At 32.9% G+C, this 21,052-nt stretch overlaps 1 protein-coding gene across 1 annotated transcript in view; it reads left to right on the forward strand.

Annotated features, from left to right (window-relative positions):
* The window catches only part of LOC108579015, a 52,206-nt gene that overhangs the window by 9,226 nt on the left and 21,928 nt on the right, over positions 1–21,052 (forward strand). The window contains exon 2 of the mRNA XM_017942443.1: positions 18,966–19,183. Coding sequence (XP_017797932.1) covers positions 19,058–19,183 — 126 coding nt within the window. The 5' untranslated portion in view covers positions 18,966–19,057. The remainder of the gene's footprint in view (positions 1–18,965; positions 19,184–21,052) is intronic.

Raw genomic sequence — 21,052 nt, forward strand, 5'->3', positions numbered from 1 at the left:
ATATTATAAAAATTAAAGAAAAAAAAATTGAGGATCTTATTAATTGTAAAATTGTAGTTTTTGCAGAAATTTCTTTCAAGGTAAAGTAGACTAATGGATTTATATCCTTCTATATTTTCTTCTGACCTATTGAGCTTCGTTCTTTATTATACTTGATAGAAGATAACTGCACGAGGCAGAGTATATATAAGAAAGTAAATTTATATACCTGTAAGGTTGAGTTGAAAATGTTGGATACGTGTGTTGAGGAATGTTGAGGATATTATATCTGGTATTAATATTGCTAATCTGAACCTTCACTCTTTGAAAGTTGTGAAGGTTGACTTGTTCCCACTTTTGTTTTAATGTCCCTGTGCTTCACTGTATCTGAGAATTATTCATCCTGTCGCCTTTGAATAAAAAAGAACAATTCAATTGTTACAGTGTTATAGTTCCATCGAAGTTATGGTAATAAGCGTCACATTGCTAAATTTATTTAAACAATTAAACGTTACTTTGTTTAATGCGAAAGATTAATTTTATAAAGTGTTTTAGTTTTTCATAAAATTTGTTTTTTTAAGTATGTGTCTGGAATTGTAGAAAAATTTGTTTGATTTTAAAAACACATTTTCCCGTTATTTTCAGAATGATACGTTTATTTATAATTTCATTATTTTCTTCTTCTTTTGCTTAAGCTGTTTCAAAATGACATTCTTCCTCGAAGGACGCCTTTTTTTGGGTTTCATTTTGACCATGTTCCCATTTCGTCGTTAAAATCTTGTTCCAATTCGACGTAGACTTTCAGGAGCGACCGTTAGTCAATCACGAAACCCGAATGAATGGTATTTGCCCATTTAATCGGTGGGTAATGTTATTCGACAAACAAAGACTTTAGAGTTGGCTGAAAATGCAAATATATAACTTTCTCTTTGAAGCAGTACATCTTCAAAATTATAATCTACGAATAAATGAACTAAAAAGTTAAAGTCGATACATTTTTTTATAAAGAAAGGTAGTTTAAAATGTATTTAAATAAACAAATTTGAAAATTTTGAATAAATTCAAAAAATGCTTGAATTAGTCAGATAATACGATTATTAAATGTTATCTACTGTTGATAATGGAAAAGTTAACGAGTGTTCCACCTTAAATAATGCAAATTACTTTAAAATATTTTACATTCCTTTGTTATGCATTATGTCAGTTTTTTTTTTTTTATTATTCATTCTTCACGATAACGAACAGAACGAACAATTCTACTTGCAAGATAAAAAATTGAATATTTTCTTATCACTAAATTTATCTATTTGCATCTCGATTGAATTTTTACCTGCACAATATTGCAACACTTTCTATCGTGAAATATAAACTACGTTTTTTCCATATCAAGTTACAAAGTTTTGTATATGTAAATTAAAAGAAACAAATATCTTTTTCTCATGAAAATATTCGAGACTAATGAAACATCCACGCGCAGCTGTGGATTTCATATTGAAGTTTCAAACACCGTGAAATAGATGCAGTAGTTGGAGCGTTCGTGAAGTCCACATTACGCCACACCTGCAAAGTGTGTCAATAGGCAAGTAAATAGTCGAATGCCACGGTGTTCTTCGTGTGGCTAACCTACTCACGAAAAAGAATATAAAGGCAACAGTTTTGGTCCGTCTCGACCAGTTACTGCTGCATTTACTGGGTGGAACCGAGGCCGTAAGCCGGATATTCGAAGACCTATTTCAATTTCGATCAGTTGTTCTTGCGGGGTGAACGCCAAATAAAATTGTATCGCGAAACAAGTGACAAAAATTTACTGGACAAACTTAAAATGGTGCAACCAAATACGATAAATTCGTATAAAAAGATGTGCTCCTTAGAAATTAAAATAGAATCTATTCTTGTGCAGTCGAAAAGTAAAAAGTGACAATTTAGCGAAATTTTTAATCTAATGGAAACATGTTGAAAAAATTCATAATTAACGTTCATAAAAATGTAAGCCAATTGACATAAGTAAAAATTGTAAAGGATCTTCATTGGAGCAGAGAATAAATTATAAAAAGTGTCTTTCGAATTGAGCAAAATGAAAAATGAAAAATCAACTTTTATCTTCGAAGAAATTTTCAATTAGATGTAAAATACAAGGGAAAGTAGTATGAAAATACCAGAAATTTTCAATTGGGAGTATAACTTATTTTTGAAAATTACCAAGTAATTAAATATATTTTTAATTCACTATTTCAACTTTTTAGTTAACCTAAAAATATGTCTTACCGAATAATTAACAAGTAAAGTGCACTGAAATCTGAAATTCCAAATAAATGCAACTGTAACGTATTAACTGTTTAAGCAGTTAATTGTATGAAGTTAACTGTGAAGAGCACTCTTCATGTTCAAATATAGACACTTCATTTCCACGAAAATGCCAGACGAATAAGTCCCGTAAGACGAAGTTGCAACGCGTTTCTTTGGTCTATCTACTTAGGTAATTAGTACTGGTCCGGATACTACAAATCGGAATGCAGCGCACAATGCGTTTACTAGTCTTCAACTGTAATTTCTTCCATCGAAATTACGCTACAGTAATAATCACCAAATTTAACGAAGAACGATAAGACGAAACAAAGTTTTCACTATTCGTCCAGAAATTTCTTTCAATTATCTTCCACATTTGTTTTGTTCAACTTAAGAAAAAGGAGAAAGAAGGAAAGTAATTATACCACTAAACAATTATTTCCAATTATCCGGTAAAATTTATTTCTCCACTTCTTGTGGTGCACTAACAGATCTCCTGCGACTTTACTGCCTTCGTTCAACTTAAGAAAAAGGAGAAAGAAGGAAAGTAATTATACGACTAAACAATTATTTCCAATTATCCGGTAAAATTTATTTCTCCACTTCTTGTGGTGCACTAACAGATCTTCTGCGACTTTACTGCCTTCAGAAACCTCGGAAAGGATTTATTGAGTTACGAAAGGACTATCAAGATCCACCGGTAAAATTTCACCCTTGTAAATCCGTTTCTCCTCGCGCAATTTTATCGACGACGAATTTAACGCTACGAGATGAAGACAAATAGAGATGACCCGTTTAGCCCCGTGGTTGTCGATGAACCGTTGGTCACGGCGAATGCTTCGAAGCAAAAACTTGGAAACGCGATGGGCGACCGGTTTCAATTCTCGCTATCGAGAAAGGAAACATCCACTTTCTTCCTGTCTCTCTCTCTGTCTCTCTCTCCTCGCCGTTTCTTTCTCTCTCTCTCTCTCTGTCGTTTTCTTTGTCCATACGTACAAATTCTCCTGCTTACCTTTCGCGACAGGCTAGGCCTGCTTAGATGTGACAATCACACGCGAATACCGCCTTATCTATTGTGTGTGCGCTGTAGATTGTTACGATTATTAATGGAATATTGTTTCCTGAGTCAATGTTCGTTTCCATGGGAAGAAATTTCCGTTGTACACGATTCTTGATTCTTTTCGATCATGACTGGTTACCATTGTCTATGAACGGTGGTTAGAGATGATAAGATGATCGTTTACGTGTGGACATTGGAAATTTTGTAACTTAAATATTTTATTTGTAATATTTGATTAACCTCTTGCACTGAAATAACGAGTGACGCTCTATACAAACTTCACTACGTAATTTTATTGATTTCTTTAAAAGAAAATAGTATTTTTTGATTAAAAATTAAAGGTTAAACATCGTTCTACCGATACGCTATAATTTTCAATAAATCAAATAATCTAAAACTGACTTGTCACTGAAAAATTTGTTCGCAATTCAAAGGGTCAATTATCTGAATGCTGGACAACAGTTTGTGAAAATAGAAAAAGGGGTAGATAGTAATTCCGAGACTTTTTATCGAGATTTCAATTTAGCCCGGAAGTAGATTGCGGTGATATTTAGGTTAATAACTTTGTCATTTAGCCGGTAATGATTTAGTTGTTGAACTCTAACAGTAAACGTAATTCTTTTGTGAATGGATACGTAACAAAAGGTATCGTGTGTACAAAAACGCGGATAAATGCGCTGGAATTGCTGAACATGAGTCGCGTTACTAAAGGATTGTAATTTTGTTCCACTGACCAAATATATATCTTCCGCAATTTCCATGTATCGAATAGAGTACATGTGTATAATCACAGGAGAATAATCTAGTGGTAGAGGCTGTTAACCCTATCTCCGGAAGAGAGCAGTGCACGAGCGGAGGCCATTGTCTTCACTTTCCGATTGTTAGACATTCGTATAAGATCTCCACATATCATCGATGAATAGTACATCGAACACGTGACTGACATAAGGGATAACTTCCTTTTTAGTGTGATTTTATGTTCGCGTTCCATCCACGATTTTTCCATTTTTTCCCCCCTTGAAATTTGGGTAAACGATTCTAGCTTCGTAGTACAAATTTTTGTGTCTAATGACCACTCTTGTCGCATAATATTCTTTACTCTTTACTTTTGTTATTTATGGCTTTATTTAAATTTAAAGACGAGTTTAGATTTTTGGCGTGGAAAATTGCTTTCCCTTGAAATTTAGATAAACGATTGCAGCTTCATTGTGCAGATTTCTGCGTTATTTAATAACCACTCTTTAATCTATTTAAATTTAAAAGCCGGTTTAGATTTTCTGCTTGGAAAGTAAAATAGAATTACTAAAAACTGTTCGATCTTTCACAATGCATCACGTCCTACCTTAGATTTATGAAATAAAAGCGTCAAATAAGAAGTAAATATTTGAATGATGATCGTTAAGAGCAGAGATTAACATGTTAGAATATATACAAAAAGTATTCTCAGTAGGATAGGAAGACGTTAAAGATTATATTCAGTAATAGGAGATTGAATTGAATTTTTTCTTCCGTTAAACGACGTACGATATACATCATATCAAATTATTTATCTGATGATGTTTTATGGAAACAAACGGTGTGCACGCCGCATAAGAAACAGTTCTACATAAGGTGGCCTCCTTGTTGACCCAAAGTAAACGGAGCATGACTGAGTTTGTTCGATGACTGTATAACTATCACATGCTGTAAAAGTCATTTACGCGTGTACGTGTACACGTACATGTGTACAACTATGTTGATTCAGAAAAAGAAATTATAAAAGCAGAATTGTACTTAGAACATCCCGGAATGTGGATACACACTTCTATATCATACAGAGTGGCCTATAAGTCGTTTTATCATTTAAAAATTGAATAACTTTTTTTATATTACGTATCTTTTAATTTTTGATTTAATTTTTGATACAAATTTTCTTTGGAAATTTCAAACAGAAATTGTTGAATTTTTAAATGGTAAAGCGACTTACATGCCCCACTGTGTATGTAATTATGCTTCATGGGAGGAGAAAAGTAATTCAGTTTTTTGTTATCTGTTTCAGAATTTTCGTTTTAAAATTTGAAACGAATTTGTTTGAAAACTTGAAATAAAAATTATTGAATTTTTAAATGGTAAAGCGACTGTGTATATAATTATGCTCCATCAGAGGAAAAAAGTGATTCGATGTAATAACAAAGAAACATCAAATTTGTAAATGATCAAAAAGTAGATTTCATCGTTTTCGTCTGAAAACAAAGTACCTGCAACAAAAGGAACTGAATTGCAATTGCCACATGAATTGTACTTTTTCTTCGAACCATGAATTTGCACATACATATGTATGCATTTCATGGCAATACCCAATTAATTTTCTTCTATATAAAACTGAAAAATAATCGTTACAAAAACATCTGTCTATAAGTAATTGTTATTACTACAACTATAATTAGCAATTATGCGAATAGTAAATGTAAACGGTTAGATCTAACGAACATGGTAACGTACCCTATGTAGTTGACTAAAGTGGATTTCGTTTACATATCTTGCGTGCGGCAATTTGTAAATATTTACGAATACCGTGAAGTATCGTTTTGCATTATGTTGTGCCTTACGTTTGCAATGTATAAATGCTTGAATGAAGGTGGAACAGCGTCAGGTAAAGTGTGTTCTTTCTTTCACTTTAATTCGGGCACGCTTGAAAGTAACTTTGACGCAATCATTATTTATAGTTTCTGCCGTTTTAATTCTCCACGATGGGTAGAATACACTATGTAACGAAGGTAAGATTTTCGCGATGCATAAAAGAAGTTAGCAACGTGTCGTGTTACGCAAGGTACACAGAAAATGTATAAATACGAGAAATCTTTTATTAACTGCCGTAAACTCTTCAAATACATCTATATACGTGTGCATGAGTAAAATGATTTATTATCAATTTTGCGTAGATCTTTGTGTAGAAGTAAAGTAATGCTCTTCTGGAGAACGTGAAATTGTTTTAAAAGTAAGGTAAAGAAGAGAGTATTGATTTTTGGTAAGATAAATCTTGTAATTCTTCCTCTAATTAATAAGGCATACGTTAATTTAAATTTTTTCTAAAAATCATTTTTCTGGAAATAAAGCGAAGAAAGGAGGATTAATTTTTGGTAAGATAAATTTTGTAATTCTGTCTTTAATTGATACTGTACTTCGTCACTTTGAACAGAAAGTTATCCTGAAAATATAAATATTAATAATTTACTTAAGTATAATTTTCCTTCAGTTTTGGATATATTTCATTGATAATCACATTGCACAATTACATTGTGTCGTGAATTAGATTTAAAATGACTTACTATCGTTAACAAAGTCGATAAAAATATAAAAATCGAACCAGATTATAGTTACCACAATTGAGGACCTTGCAGCGAGAGGGTTGCAGCTCCATTTTTGTCAGTTTCTTAGTTATGACTTGTAACATACGTAAAAGAAATTTTACATTGTTTGCTGTATTTATTGTGATTTATTGTCAAGTTTCGGCTTGCACCATTTTCTGTTTTCTATCGTGCATAGTTTCTTGTACACTTTGGTGCAAATCAGACACAGCTCCAGATCTGAAAAACTTATCAACTCAACAACCACTACTTATTGTATAAAAATGTACATTTTTCAATCAGTGTTCCCTTTTTAACGTCAAGTCGAGACAACAATTTAGAAGTTGGTAAAAAAATGGAGCAGCAACCTCTTCAATTACCATTGAAACAATCAATTTACCATAATTTTCGTGTTTCTCTTGTCCGCCATAAGTAATGCTGAATTTCATAGGCAAATGAACATTTTCAATACGTGCATGCAAATGTATTAAAAGGAAAACCGCGAGAGGGCTGAATGCGCAAATAGATGCGGTACCGCTACGGAGAAATTTACAAACGAGACTCATAACTTGCAAACACGTCATCATCAAACGATATTTTATAATAGAGAAGTAATTCTCCCGTCATGAGTATCTTCTTCCTTGATGCACACCGTAATGAACAGTATGTTACATTGACGCATTACAAGAAACCGCGTGGTAATTTGTAATCGTAACGTTTGCCCGAGATTAATTTATAACAAATGCCGGCAGCCAATTTCGATCTTGGAACGAATCGAAATGAGCGAGTCACGAGCGTTGACGTGGAGGAGAAATGGAAATCGATCGATCGAGATTTAATCCGATGTTATCTTGAATATAAGGAGGAAATCCGGTTTCGAGAGTTCATTAATCCATTTCCATTGAACGCGAACGAAAGCTTGTAACAGCGAGGGTATAAGCAGAAATTAACGTCAATTTATCAACAAACGCCGTACTTTATCGTGGCAACGACACACGAAGCGTTTAAGATCTTTTTCTTCTTTTTTCGTTTTATCTTTTGTTAATACAAAGCCTTTTATTATTTGCGCGGAGGAAAGGAGAACCGTAACTTCCGTAAACCGGGAAAATTAAACGCGCAGGTTTTTGTAATAACTAATAACAGCCTTCTAACTGGTCGTGACGTTCTTTTTTTTCTTTTCATTATTTTGTTTGTAACAAAATCATATGGTAGTGTAGATATATTTATGTGCACGTGAATATAAGGATAATAAGAAGTTGAATGAATTTTTTTTTCTTTCTTTATACCGCTTTTCCGGCCACTGTGTATAATGGATGTGTATTAAGTGATTAATAGTTGGAGTGGAATTTTATTCTTGCTGATTCAGATTTTCTTTTCGTCGAAATAGCGATAATTCTTGTAAGACAGAGGGAAGAATAATATTATTTCGTATAATAAGTTATATTTATACATTTTATAGTGTAACATGAAAAAGATTTGACTTTGAAAGTTTATATTTTCAAGAAATTTGATCTACAGAGAAAATAAGTGCAAAAGAAGTGAAAATTTTTCTGAAGATGGTTTATTTTAATCTCAATGTGTATATTTTCCTCTTTCCTTCATAATTTCCAACATTGTTTTGCATAGTGATTTATGCAAAATTCGAAATACCGTATATTTTTAAATATTATGAAAATAACATGACTGATTCATCCGATTCATCGGCCTTAAATATTTGTTTTCTATAAATAGTATCTTTTTAACTGCAGTTTTCATTATTTTGTTTGTAACAAAATCATATGGTAGTGTAGATATATTTATGTGCACGCGAATATAAGGATAATAAGAAGTTGTTGAATTAATTTTTTTTTCTTTCTTTATACCGCTTTTCCGGCCACTGTGTATAATGGATGTGTATTAAGTGATTAATAGTTGGAGTGGAATTTTATTCTTGCTGATTCAGATTTTCTTTTCGTCGAAATAGCGATAATTCTTGTAAGACAGAGGGAAGAATAATATTATTTCGTATAATAAGTTATATTTATACATTTTATAGTGTAACATGAAAAAGATTTGACTTTGAAAGTTTATATTTTCAAGAAATTTGATCTACAGAGAAAATAAGTGCAAAAGAAGTGAAAATTTTTCTGAAGATGGTTTATTTTAATCTCAATGTGTATATTTTCCTCTTTCCTTCATAATTTCCAACATTGTTTTGCATAGTGATTTATGCAAAATTCGAAATACCGTATATTTTTAAATATTATGAAAATAACATGACTGATTCATCCGATTCATCGGCCTTAAATATTTGTTTTCTATAAATAGTATCTTTTTAACTGCAGTTAACTTTCTAAAACTCAATTTTTCGAAACGTGTTTTAAAAAAGATCCACAAAATAAATAAAAATTCTTCTAGTACAGATTAAAAACAATTTCATTTTTACCCATGAGTAACAATATATATTTATTTTTTTCGAATAACTCGCAATATTGGCATACTTTCAAGTGAAAAACTCCGGTAACAAACATACATTAAAACCATAAAAATAACATCGTCATAACGCGTCCACCTGAAAGTGTAAGGAAGCACTAAAAACTGGGTGTTCGAAACTTCTTCAGATTTCTGTTCACCGATACGATCTTCAAACGCGTACGTTTTCACTGGATAACGCGGATGAAAGGAAGAAGAAGAAAAAAAAAAGAAAATATGATCGTATTGACCATATATTATCGAAACGTGGCTCACCACCGATCGGTGGTATGCAAATGTATTTAAAGAGAAGACGTGGAAAAAGGCCGTAAGTGGCTGTGAAAGGGAGAGAGGAAAGGGAAGAAAGGAGAGATCGAACTTGCGTAAAGAATGTTTGCGCGTATATATCCGCGATGCACGCCCGAAGTGAGGCTACTTTCTTGAACCGATGAAAGCCGTCTACCTACATTGTAGATGGGAGTAGGTTAGGTTACATTATATGCTTGGGTGCGAAGATATTTTGCCTTCCTGTATGCGGGTCAATAAGTACACAGAGGGCTTACATAATTTAACACAACCCGTGTGTTCCCTGTTGAATAGGAACCGTAGAATACAGGCGCGTAGGGAGGCGGCCAGCTTGTTCGAGATGGAAACGCGTTTCAATTCAGATGCGTCGATTGTTCGTGCAACTGGTCCCTTTCGAAACAGAATCGAATATCGTGTGAATAATTCTTTCTGATTATCGAAACACTTGTGTTTATATCGTCACGTTATCCACTTTTTTTTTTTTAATTTTCTTGTTACATATTTGGAGATTTGAAAATTTCATTCAATTGTAAGCTTCATCTGCAAGAATTGAACCACTCAGAAACCAAAGTGATTCACTCCATCGAGTTAAATTTATTCGTTTGTTTTTATTTATGAAGAGTTAAGCACCAAGCGTGAGCTTTGATACTAAAATTGGACGAATTTTCTCTAAGATTGACTCCAAAGATTAGAAGATTAAGTTAAGTCCAAAAAGTGGAGTTAATCATTTTGGCTTCCGAGTGACTCCCTCTAAATTTCATTACTGTATCTTCAAAATTGACGGAGTTACAGCAAAGTTTGTAAATCAACGTTGGTCAACTGACTCTTACTCTTCTAAAAATGTATTCGAGCCAAACATAAATCAGCCTGAATGTAGTACGATTTTCATACGTAAAATGTTCAATTGTTTTCATTCTGTCGTTCCGTTAAATGTAATAAGGTTAACCGATTTCTCAATTTTGTGATTGCGAACGCATTTATCGCAGTAATCTGTCTTCAGACAGTGTTCAACGAATCTTTTCATCGTTTTCTTCTCACTGTATTGTTCTAACATATATTTTCTTCAAATATTATATAAATATAGACAGTGTTATGTAAATATTAAACGAACAATACAAAATACAATTGCAACGCTTATTTGTAAGAACGGTCAGTTTAGGAATCCACTGTTCAATAATACGAACGATACTTGTACCGAAGAAATGAATTAATCTCATTCTCCTTTTCGGTAATGAAAAAGGTTGCATCTAAAGTTGCGCTTATGCAGTCGCTCGTCTATTTTGTAATCCTCTGAAGGATTGCATTCATCATTTATCCGGCAGAGAATGTCCGTGGCAATGTCCCTGGTCTATTCAGTTACTGAAAGAATATCTTGCCTTACGGTACTGCATATACATTAGAGACGCAAGCCAGCAATAATGTAAGAGTATATAACGTAGCATTACGTGGGATATGTAATCTGAAACAACGAGTGCCACATATTTTTGTTGCACGAATACCCTCGTGAAACCTGCAGCATTTCCTATTAGTCCTGTTTTAATTACAATAATTATTGTTGTACCATTTACAATTACTCTGTCTTTAGAACAGTATGACTTTTTTCAAATTGGACCAACCGACTCGAGTTTCTTTTTTTGAGCAGTTAGATGGATCAATTTACTAGACGACGTGTACAAAAAATTTGGAAAAAATTGCAATTTATTTGAAGGTCACTTTTTACAAATTTTTTATGAAACATACGTTTTGTAGATTTATGTCAATTACGTACATACTGAAAATTTCATTGAAATTTCGTTATGAACTTATTAAAAATTCTGAAAATCGCAGGTTTTCTTTCAGATTCTTGCATCTTTGATGAAATTTTCAGCATGTACATAATTGACCCAAGTCTACAAAAAACGTATGTTTCAAATTTTCACTACGAACTCACACAAAAGAGGTGTGAACTCCCACAAATTGCGATTATTTCAAAATTTTTCGTCATTCTTCCAACTTCTCAAAAAAGCTCAAGTCGTTTAGTCCAATTTGAGAAAAGCCATACTGTCCTGAAGAGTGTCCCAACATTAATGGGAATAACCATGGTAAAAAGATGCAAAACTGAAGTAACTATAGAACAAAATTTTAAGGCCGTTATTGTTGGAATGGAGAAAAAAAAGAAAAATAGCTCGAATATTCAGCTTAATTAGATATTAGCATTCGAAGCAATTCGTGCATAAAATCACAGCACTTAGTCTCGTACGGTTGTACGCTGGCTCTGTGCAACGTGTATTCGTGGAATAGTTTCGGGGAAAGGTAGGCGTGCAAAGTGTCGATCGACTTGGACTCTTTCGAGTACAATTTATACCATTCACCCTAGAATTGTAGTTGTGAACCGCACACGCGACTCACGCCCAAAGAGAATCTACTTTCATGAAGCGAGGAAAGTCCGTCCACCTAAGTACACACAGAACGCTGCAAACGGGTTAGAATTTGTGTACGTGTGTGTTTCAAACGTTGAACGATTAAAAAATGTTATATAAGTGTACATCGGGAAATGCTTTATCTAAAAAGTTGTTAACAAAAATAACAAACGTGAATTGATGTATTACGGAGATAACGCATTTTGTCGATAACATTTTTTTATTATCATGTTGCATTAAGAAAACAAGGAGATAACGAGATATTCCTCCATTTTTCATTTTAAAATGCTGCATTCAATTTATCATCCTACGTATTTCACGCGTTGCTTATTTTATGTATGCATATAGTTGAGTGAACGCACTGTGGAATTCTTCTTTGTGCATTCGTTCTTCCGGTTTTGAAATCAATAATGTGTCGATAGCAAACTATTCTGTGTTCATATTCAATTCTTTTTTTGTTACTAGTTAATAATGTTTAATTTTACTTAGTAGTATTCAATTTTTCTTAATAATATTTCATATCTAATTTCACTAAATAATGTTCAATTTTTCTTAATAATATTTTATATTTAATTTTAGTACTTATTTGCTTTTTTGCAACTTCTTTGGTTCCACTGATAGTGCACGTATGCGTTAGCGTAATTTGATCGTTTAACTTTGAAATCCTTCGCGTGTGTGTGTATGTAGATTCTACGTGCATAAGGAGCAGAGAAGGAAAGAGACCAGATTCGCGTAACTGTTCCGAGCTGTCTTCTACTGGACGCGAGAACGGCTTGAGTTTCACGAAGAAACTCGTTTGTTTCTTTCCTGGCCGTGCCTTTCGGTATCGCGGTAAAAGCGAGAGAAAAACGAAATTATGTTAGCACCTCGATCGATCGTGGAAGTAAGAAAGGTTATCCGGACGGTTTCTCCGCGCGTACAGTGGTTCTTGCGTTTCTTCTTTTAGCGAAATCAGCTTGTTACGGTTAGCTTTATGCACGTTAAAGGTGACGTTTTAATTTCTTCGCAGAGAGTATCTATGATACATTGATTTATGCGCTCAAAACATGCAGATAATCATTGGTCATTTCGAAATTAACTTTTTTCTTCGAAAAGAAAAAAAAGTTACTTCAAATTATATTTCCTTCCAAGATTTGATTATGCAAGGATTGGCTGGTTACGTGTAATCAAGTATATCGTTTCATTGTGTTCCTTTGGAATAACATTGAAATTCATTCTTTTTTAATCAGAAAGTAATGAAAAATTATTATTCTTGAAATTTACTTGTAACTGTTAATACTGTTGGTGCAATGCATGATTTATTTACATTTCTTAGACTCTTTTTTTTTTACCAGATAATAAAAATTACTGTTCTTGGAATTTATTCGTAATTGTTGTAAATTTTTTGTGTAACGTATGTTTTATTTATAATAAAATATTTCTTAATGTGCTAGGAAACGTTTGGAACGTCAGTGTACAAGGTATAGTGAGTTTTAAGAAACACAGTAGAGCAAGACGTGCTAGAAACACATTTTTTACGCAAGCATGCAAATTTGATCGTAGAGTGTTTAAAACGACGATAATCGTCGAGCATGTGAAAGTACCTATCACGAAGTACCCTGATTTTATTTAAAAGACTCTCAATGCCTATCGCTTTGCATTCTGTACGTGAAATTTTATCTTACTTGATGAAACAATAGATCGTTCGCATGATGAACTTATTAGAAAATAAATGTTAACTTTATTGTTGGATATTAATCGTTCATTAATTGGTGGTTGTTAATATTGAGAGAGAAAAAACGCGCGCGAAATTCGAAAGTGTTTGTTTCACGATAAAGCTTTAGAAACAAAGATCATGACACGTGATACTTCTGAAAGGTGTAAGATCAATTTCTTTTTCAATTTCACATGAAATGTTTAGCTGAACGTTAATTTACGAGTTTCTAATTGCGAATATGCTAATTTAGATAAAGATATCTTTGCATACGTGCGAATTAATGTGTGTACGCAAAATTTATTCAGTGCACTTCCTCGTGGTATCATAATTCATAATACGCAGGAGCATTAGAATTTCTGAATGATACTGTGTATTAAACGTACATGGAATACATATGGTGAATTAATATGTGACTTAACGTATAATTATTGTTAAATAACGTATTAATCTGTATTCACCTGTACATGTTTTATTTGAGAGAGGCATGCGAAGAGGGAAACTTTTCTTTTTCAAATCCACTGTGAATATATATAAAGCTTTGATAAATATGAAAAATTTTTTCAATCTTATACTTTTGAAGATTTGTTAATTGTGAAAACTTTACATCTTAAATTAGACAATTTTTTATAATCAATAACACTATTATTAATTAAATCATTAAAATTGATGAATCTATTTCAATCAACAAATTTTGAAGAAGGGTTCTATAATACATAAAAATAAAAATATCTAATCTTTTTTACTGAAGAAAATTCTCGTCTGTTTCTTTTATTTATATTTAGGTATAGTATAAATTGAAAGAAAAACCGACTCATCGTTAACGAAAGAAAATTAGCATTCGACTGTAATTTAATGTAACGCTATAAAAGTGGAAAACAATTAACAGAGCAAGTAACAGCTCGTTTAAAATAATTAGCAACTCTCGTTCAGAGGAACGAGAGTACTCGTAATTCTCAGTGTTCAATGGGGGTTGTAGGAAGCCGAGGATAATGTGATCATCGGGGGAAAATTCTCCGGAGGATACGCTTGTACGATTAACAACTGTTTTCCCAGACAGATTCATCGACTTCGATAGAGAAGTTAACAAAAGAACTCGTTAGGCATACATATTTTTCACGCTGCCATTAGAATGAATGAGAGCGATAAAAATACGATTAAGAGGATGCGTGGAAAAAACGGAGATAAATATCGACGTTTACGCTCTGCTCTCTTCACGCTTCTTTTCATACTTTTTCCTTCTCTTTCTCCTCTGGTTTCGTTTTTTTTTTTTTCTCTCTTTCGACGGAAAAAGAGAGAATCGCATAGTTTCTGAATCACGACGGTTATCTTCGTTGATTGTTTTAACATCTTCAACTGTTTCGGCTAGGTGAGCCGTAAAACAGGCGCCGATTTCTCCGGTTCTTGCGAAATCGATACGTGTGTGCAGCTAAGCTTCCCCCGCAGGCTTTTTCTGGCATGCAAATGCGGTAAAATTAGCCATTAAGACTGAGATTATTTTTCGCCAATTGCGGTTTGCACCGTTTCTATCGTGGAAGATGGTATTTTTGTGGGAAATTCTTGGAAATGTCTCGTTAAAAACGACTAACCAACGCGAAACACATGAAATTCAGGAAACTAGTTTAACCAAATTATGACAGAAAATGACGTTTAAATTCATCGAGAGTGCTAATAAGACACTGATACCGATACCGAAAGTATTTTCACCAATAGTGAAAGTTGTATCATAAATAGGAACGAAGAAAAGTAAACCCTTTAACGGGTAAAAATTTCTCTTCTTAAGGTAGAGAATTAACTTAGAAAAACATTCACAAACACAATGTTAAACGTGTATACTTTTATCTACTTTTTAGCTACAGTATGAAAGAAGGAGTTAATTTATATTTTTCTAATTTGTATTATTTTCTCGTTATACTGTATCCGGAAACGAAAGTTAGCTATGAAATTAATTTGATATTCACGAAAAGTTGTATACACTTGTTATACAATTAAACGCTCATTTGCATAGATAATTGTAATTTCCACATTTTATTCTAATTCGACGTTTCTAGTATTTTTACTTTGACTTTCAAATTATCCATTACGACCGGATAACCTGAGAGTGAAAGAAGGAGGCTCGCAAGTTGATTTTTTTGAGAAATGAAATTTTACCAATCTTTGCTTCTTTTTTTTTAATCGAGACTTCATGACGTTATAACTGTACTACGGAACAGAATTGGAAAAATTAGACAAAATACGTTTGTCTTGATTTCGTGTTCTTCCATCCGCGTCCTTTTCACTTTTTCGCTGCACACTCGTACCATCTTTTTACATCTATCTTCCCGTTTTCTCCGTCTCTGCATGTCGATAACCGTTTCTCTAGAAAACCGTTATCGGGTCATTTAACCACCCAACGAGATCATGTTCTCTTTGGTTTAATGGATACCCGCGAAAATAAAACCTCGCCGAGATTTCTGTCTTTTGTTTTCGCTGCGTATACCGGCTTGCGCAGAAAATAATTCTGTCTTGTTGCGTTTCACTTCTACCTATAAATCATACTTGGAAGACGCAAGACTCCGTCGTAAATAGAGAATTTTTGCATGCAACAGATCCTTTTTTTTTTCTCGGTGAATTTATTTGCAGAAAATACGATTTTTCACTTGCAATCTGTAATAAAGTAAAGAATTTTTAACACATTAAGTTGAAGGTATGATATAACTTGATATTAGCTCGTGTAACGTGAAATGGATTTCCAGTCATTCGCAAATTGATCGTTCAAGTGATTAATCGAATGCTGAAAAATTCTTCTTCGAGAGAGGAACATTTTGGGTTGTGCCTATTTTAAAGAATAAAATGTTTCAATTTAAAAAACAATCTTCATCTTTTTCTGAAAAATTTGACACGTATTGCACGTCTTAATAATTAAAATTAATTTAGCACTGAATTAAAGTATGAATTAATAAACGCTACTTTTAGTTTAATTTATCAAGATTGAACATTTTACCGAGGATAATCGAACGTTAACTTTTCATCCGTGACGATAATTTTCGAAAGATAAACATAATGAAAAGTAAGAGAGAAAATATTTTGAAAAATGTTAACCTCGTATGTATATCGCGGTCGTTATTTTCCAAGGTGAAGCACAATTCTTAAAATAACATATTCGTGTTTTAAAAAATGCAAATTCCGCATGTGATATGGGGGTCAGTATGGTAAATTCATGCGAATAGCGATCAGCAATGAGATCAACAGATTGGAACGCGTGTCACGATGATTCTTAAATAAAAATCAGTCAGCGGCATGCTGGTGCATCGTAATGAATCTCACCAGTACGAGTTAACAGTATTGAGAGTATAGTTACACCGTTGACTTTACGAGAGGTGTGTCAACCCATATTCTTCACAATTCAAATTCTTTTCCTCCCTTCCGGATCTATTGTGCTAGGAATTCGAAATGTAGTTTTAAAACGTTCATAATTCTGACCGAACGAGAATTTCTGATCTTTAGTCTTGAAAAATTTATAATTTATCTTACTTGTGCGTAATATATAAAACAATGAAATACTTTCAAAGTTTGCTTAAATATATTATGTATACGGAATGAAAACAATTTTAAATAAATTAATAGAATAATATTTTTATCGAATTTAAAATTTTTTCAAGTTTTGAAGTGTTAGAGTAAAATTGAGCACCTTCAATCTCCATGTTATTGTTAATTTGCAATTACGAATATTAAATTAAGCAAACTGAAGCGTTAAAGAAATGAAATAAATTGTGGAATTTTATAAATTTTCTATTACCTCATTTTTAGCTTTAAGTTCAAGATTTAAGAAATCTAATCGATGGAAAAAGTTTTAAAAATGATCAGCATAGTATCCAAAATGTTAAACCTTCAATCTGTTAATTGTTTTACGCAATGAACCGTAATAAAAAATTGACGGTGCAAAAGTATCACCGAAGAAATAAAATTACTCGATCACATAGCTACATAATTACAATTTCTTCATTGATTTCTCTATCAATCTGGAACACGATGATTCAATCCATAAAGATTAACTTATTTACCAGATAACACAATTATTTAATTCAATTTCGTTATAAATTCTCGACAGCTCAATCTATTCGTCCCGTTTGGTCCACACATTCGCGGAATAAATTATTTAATTCAATTTCCCGTCAATTCCGTGCCACGAGATTTAGCTTATTCACGCGTTTTAATCAGCACGAATGAAACGTGTTGGAAACTCATTCTAGTGCTCGGCGAACGTTGGTGTATATACACTGTATAAAGCACGGCGGCGAAACAAGTCAGCGATCGTTGTACGCGATCATCGCATCGGCAAATATATTTATTGAGGCCTCGTGCACGTAACAGCAAGACCAGAAACTCCTGTAAATTAGCATTTCCTAGACGCTTTCTAGGTCCGCCCGAATGTCTCGTCTGGCGCGACGAAAATTGTGCAATTGCGATCTCCTGGCGAGAGTGAAATTACACGGTACCATTGTGGAATGTCGTAATGCGATCGAAATGATTACTCAACAAATCGCCATTTCGGTGTGACTTTATATCCGTGGTAACGCGCGCAAAAAGAGATGTCTTTTCAGCTTCGCGGTTCATTCCCCGGCGCGGCGTTGTTGTCTATCATTTCTGTCGATTCTCTTGGAGAAATCTGCGTAAAAAAGAAATATACTCGAGTTTGTACAACACCTTAAATTGGAATTTCAACCTGTAGCTGTTTGACGAGTGGAACTTTGGAATTTTTAGTTTAAACTTGAACTTTGGACGGTGTACAGGGTTTTTGGCGAAAGAAGATATAAATGTTTGTATTAATTTTTCATTTAATACCAGAGTTTATGGTTTGTAGTATTAGTTTGTGAGAAGGATTCATTTTGTCATGCAAAGTACTAAGGCATCTTTGACTTGATTATTGTCTCGTTCGCATTTCTAGAGAGGATCAATTTACGTAATTGCATAATTTCAGAAATCACATGTTTCTGAAACATGAATACTTATACAAAAGAACGATATATTTGAAGCCCTCCTTCCTTAAATCTACACTTCCAAATTTCTTCTTTTATGATTTTTGTATTTCTCGATTTCTTCTTTCGTAATTTTTATATTTCTCAATTTCTTCTTTACGATTTTTATATTTCCCGATTTCTTCTCTCATGATTTTTACATTTCCCGATTTCTTCTCTCATGATTTTTACATTTCCCGATTTCTTCTCTCATGATTTTCGTAATCTCCGATTTCTTCTTTTATCATTTTTATATTTCTCGATTTCTTCTCTCATGATTTTCGTAATCTCCGATTTCTTCTTTACGATTTTTTATATTTCTCGATTTCTTCTTTTGTAATTTTCACATTTCCCGATTTCTTCTTTACGATTCTTACATTTCCCAATTTCTTCTTTCGTCATTTTCGTCCGCGTCGCTCCCGCAGAATAAAGCGAAGTTTATTTAAATTGCGCGTATTTATGTTCCAGCGGTCACGGTACGAGAATGAACAATTACGAAGATCGCAGAAGGCCGCAGACAGGTGCTTCGAAGAAGCCGAGGACTGCATCCGTCGTAGGAAATGACCATGACGAGCGTGGCTGTCGCCCCGGGTAGCCTCGGTGCACCTCCATCTGCGCTTACCCCGAAGATGTATCACTTACAGCAGGGGTTAAATTCAACATCGGCCTCACCTACTCCCGGAAAAGTAAGTCGTAATATTATTTAACTGCGTTCCTTTATTGGAAGCTATAATTAACCTGAATACCGCGAGTAACACATCCGTTCATAACACTATATCAATAAGTGCATCGTAATAGGCTCTATAAGGTGTTTCACCTAATTTTCAATTTGATTGAAACATTAATTGTAATATTTCTGCTTTATTCCTTTTTTTCGTTTACAAACGTTGCACAGTTTTATGGAAGCTATAATAATAATAGTTTTATTCAGTTGGAAGGGGTTATAGATATGTAGTATAATTGTTAATAGCTATTCAGGTTTAGAACGTTTACATTTTTAGCAAGTATTTAAAGTTTTTTCAAAAATAAGGTAATTAAACGAGGGTTCTCAGTAATTTGCATTTATAGGTGTTTAAATTTTTCTTGGATTATAGAATGTAGGAAACATTAAGGTGAGTTGTTTTATTAAAGAGTTGAACCTGTTACTATTAATATGAAACCAAAATGTACAATACTGACAATTGAGTACATGAAAAAGTATGAAGTGTAATAATTAATAGAAAATTAACCTTTTATAGAAAGTTAATCTAATTCATACATAACACCTGATTTATATAGAATTGTTTAAATAAAAATAATCTAATTATCCGAATAATATTTGAAACATTTGCAATTTATGAAATTGTTCGAAGTACAACTTAGATATTTACTACAACATAGATCATACATCGTTGAATGTTTAGAATCAAATTTTTAATTGAAAAAGTTTCAAACCGTATAATTTTGTAATCTCGAAATATTGATCAGTTCTGTAAAATTCCTAGCCGTATAGCGTTTCGTTTAAACATTTTTACGTAAGAATTAAATTTCTTTTGAATAATTACGTAAGCCGGATCGGGAATCGTGTTCCACGTTTGGAAACAAAATACATAATGCGTCTCAAATTTATTAGCTGAGAATGAGACTAAAGCCGTGTTCATTCTGATAAAAACTGTACAGAGAAAGTCCGCGTAAGCCGGCTGATAATTACAATTCGTGACCGGCTACTTATGTAACGACATAAGATATATACATATATTCAGTAACAGCATGTAAATTTGTGTAGCTCGACTCATGTGTCATTCAGTTTTCCTTCGTGTTGTTCATCGATCTCATCTTTGCATAGGAAGAAACGCAAATAAGATAGTTGGTTACCACACGTGATGTTACATGCATAACGATAACTATTTCATACTTAATTCATAGTTATCTTCGCCACATTTCCCGCATTCTTATTTACCGTTATTTTACACTGGTTTTCCATTTTATAATTCTGTATACGAGTGTCAGAAATGTTCGTGACAAACATTGAGGTTTTCGTACTCGTTGGAATAAATGATAAATTTTTGATAAATTTCAAAAATGTCAATATGTCAAAAAATTATTTGTCTGCAAGTGTGCATTTATTTCTGCATTTTTTAAACTGGAGAATATTATTTTCGCCTCAAATTTTATCGTTCATTTACTCAAAACAAATATTTTAATTTTTTCATTGGTGAATATTATTTTATTGTCTTTGTAATATTTTAATTTTTTTCATTGGAGAATATTATGTTATTATATTCTTAATATTTTAATTTTTTTATTTGGAGAATATTATTTTCACTTCAAACTTTATCGTTCATTTACTCGAAATTTTCTAAAATCTCGTTTTTCTTATTCTCATCAATGCGAATATATTGTTTTACAATTGTTCAACATTTTTTTTCATCTAGAAAATATTATTTTCCCTTGAAATTTATTGAAAACTTTCGAAACTCTCGTGTTTATCCTTTCACAATTGCTGAAACTGTTCAAATTGCAAACGGTGCCTTCGTTTCGAGATGAATCCGTATCGAAAGCATGAAACGCGAAAC

Source organism: Habropoda laboriosa, unplaced genomic scaffold (assembly GCF_001263275.1).
Source record: "Habropoda laboriosa isolate 0110345459 unplaced genomic scaffold, ASM126327v1 scaffold78, whole genome shotgun sequence".
NCBI lineage: Eukaryota > Metazoa > Arthropoda > Insecta > Hymenoptera > Apidae > Habropoda > Habropoda laboriosa.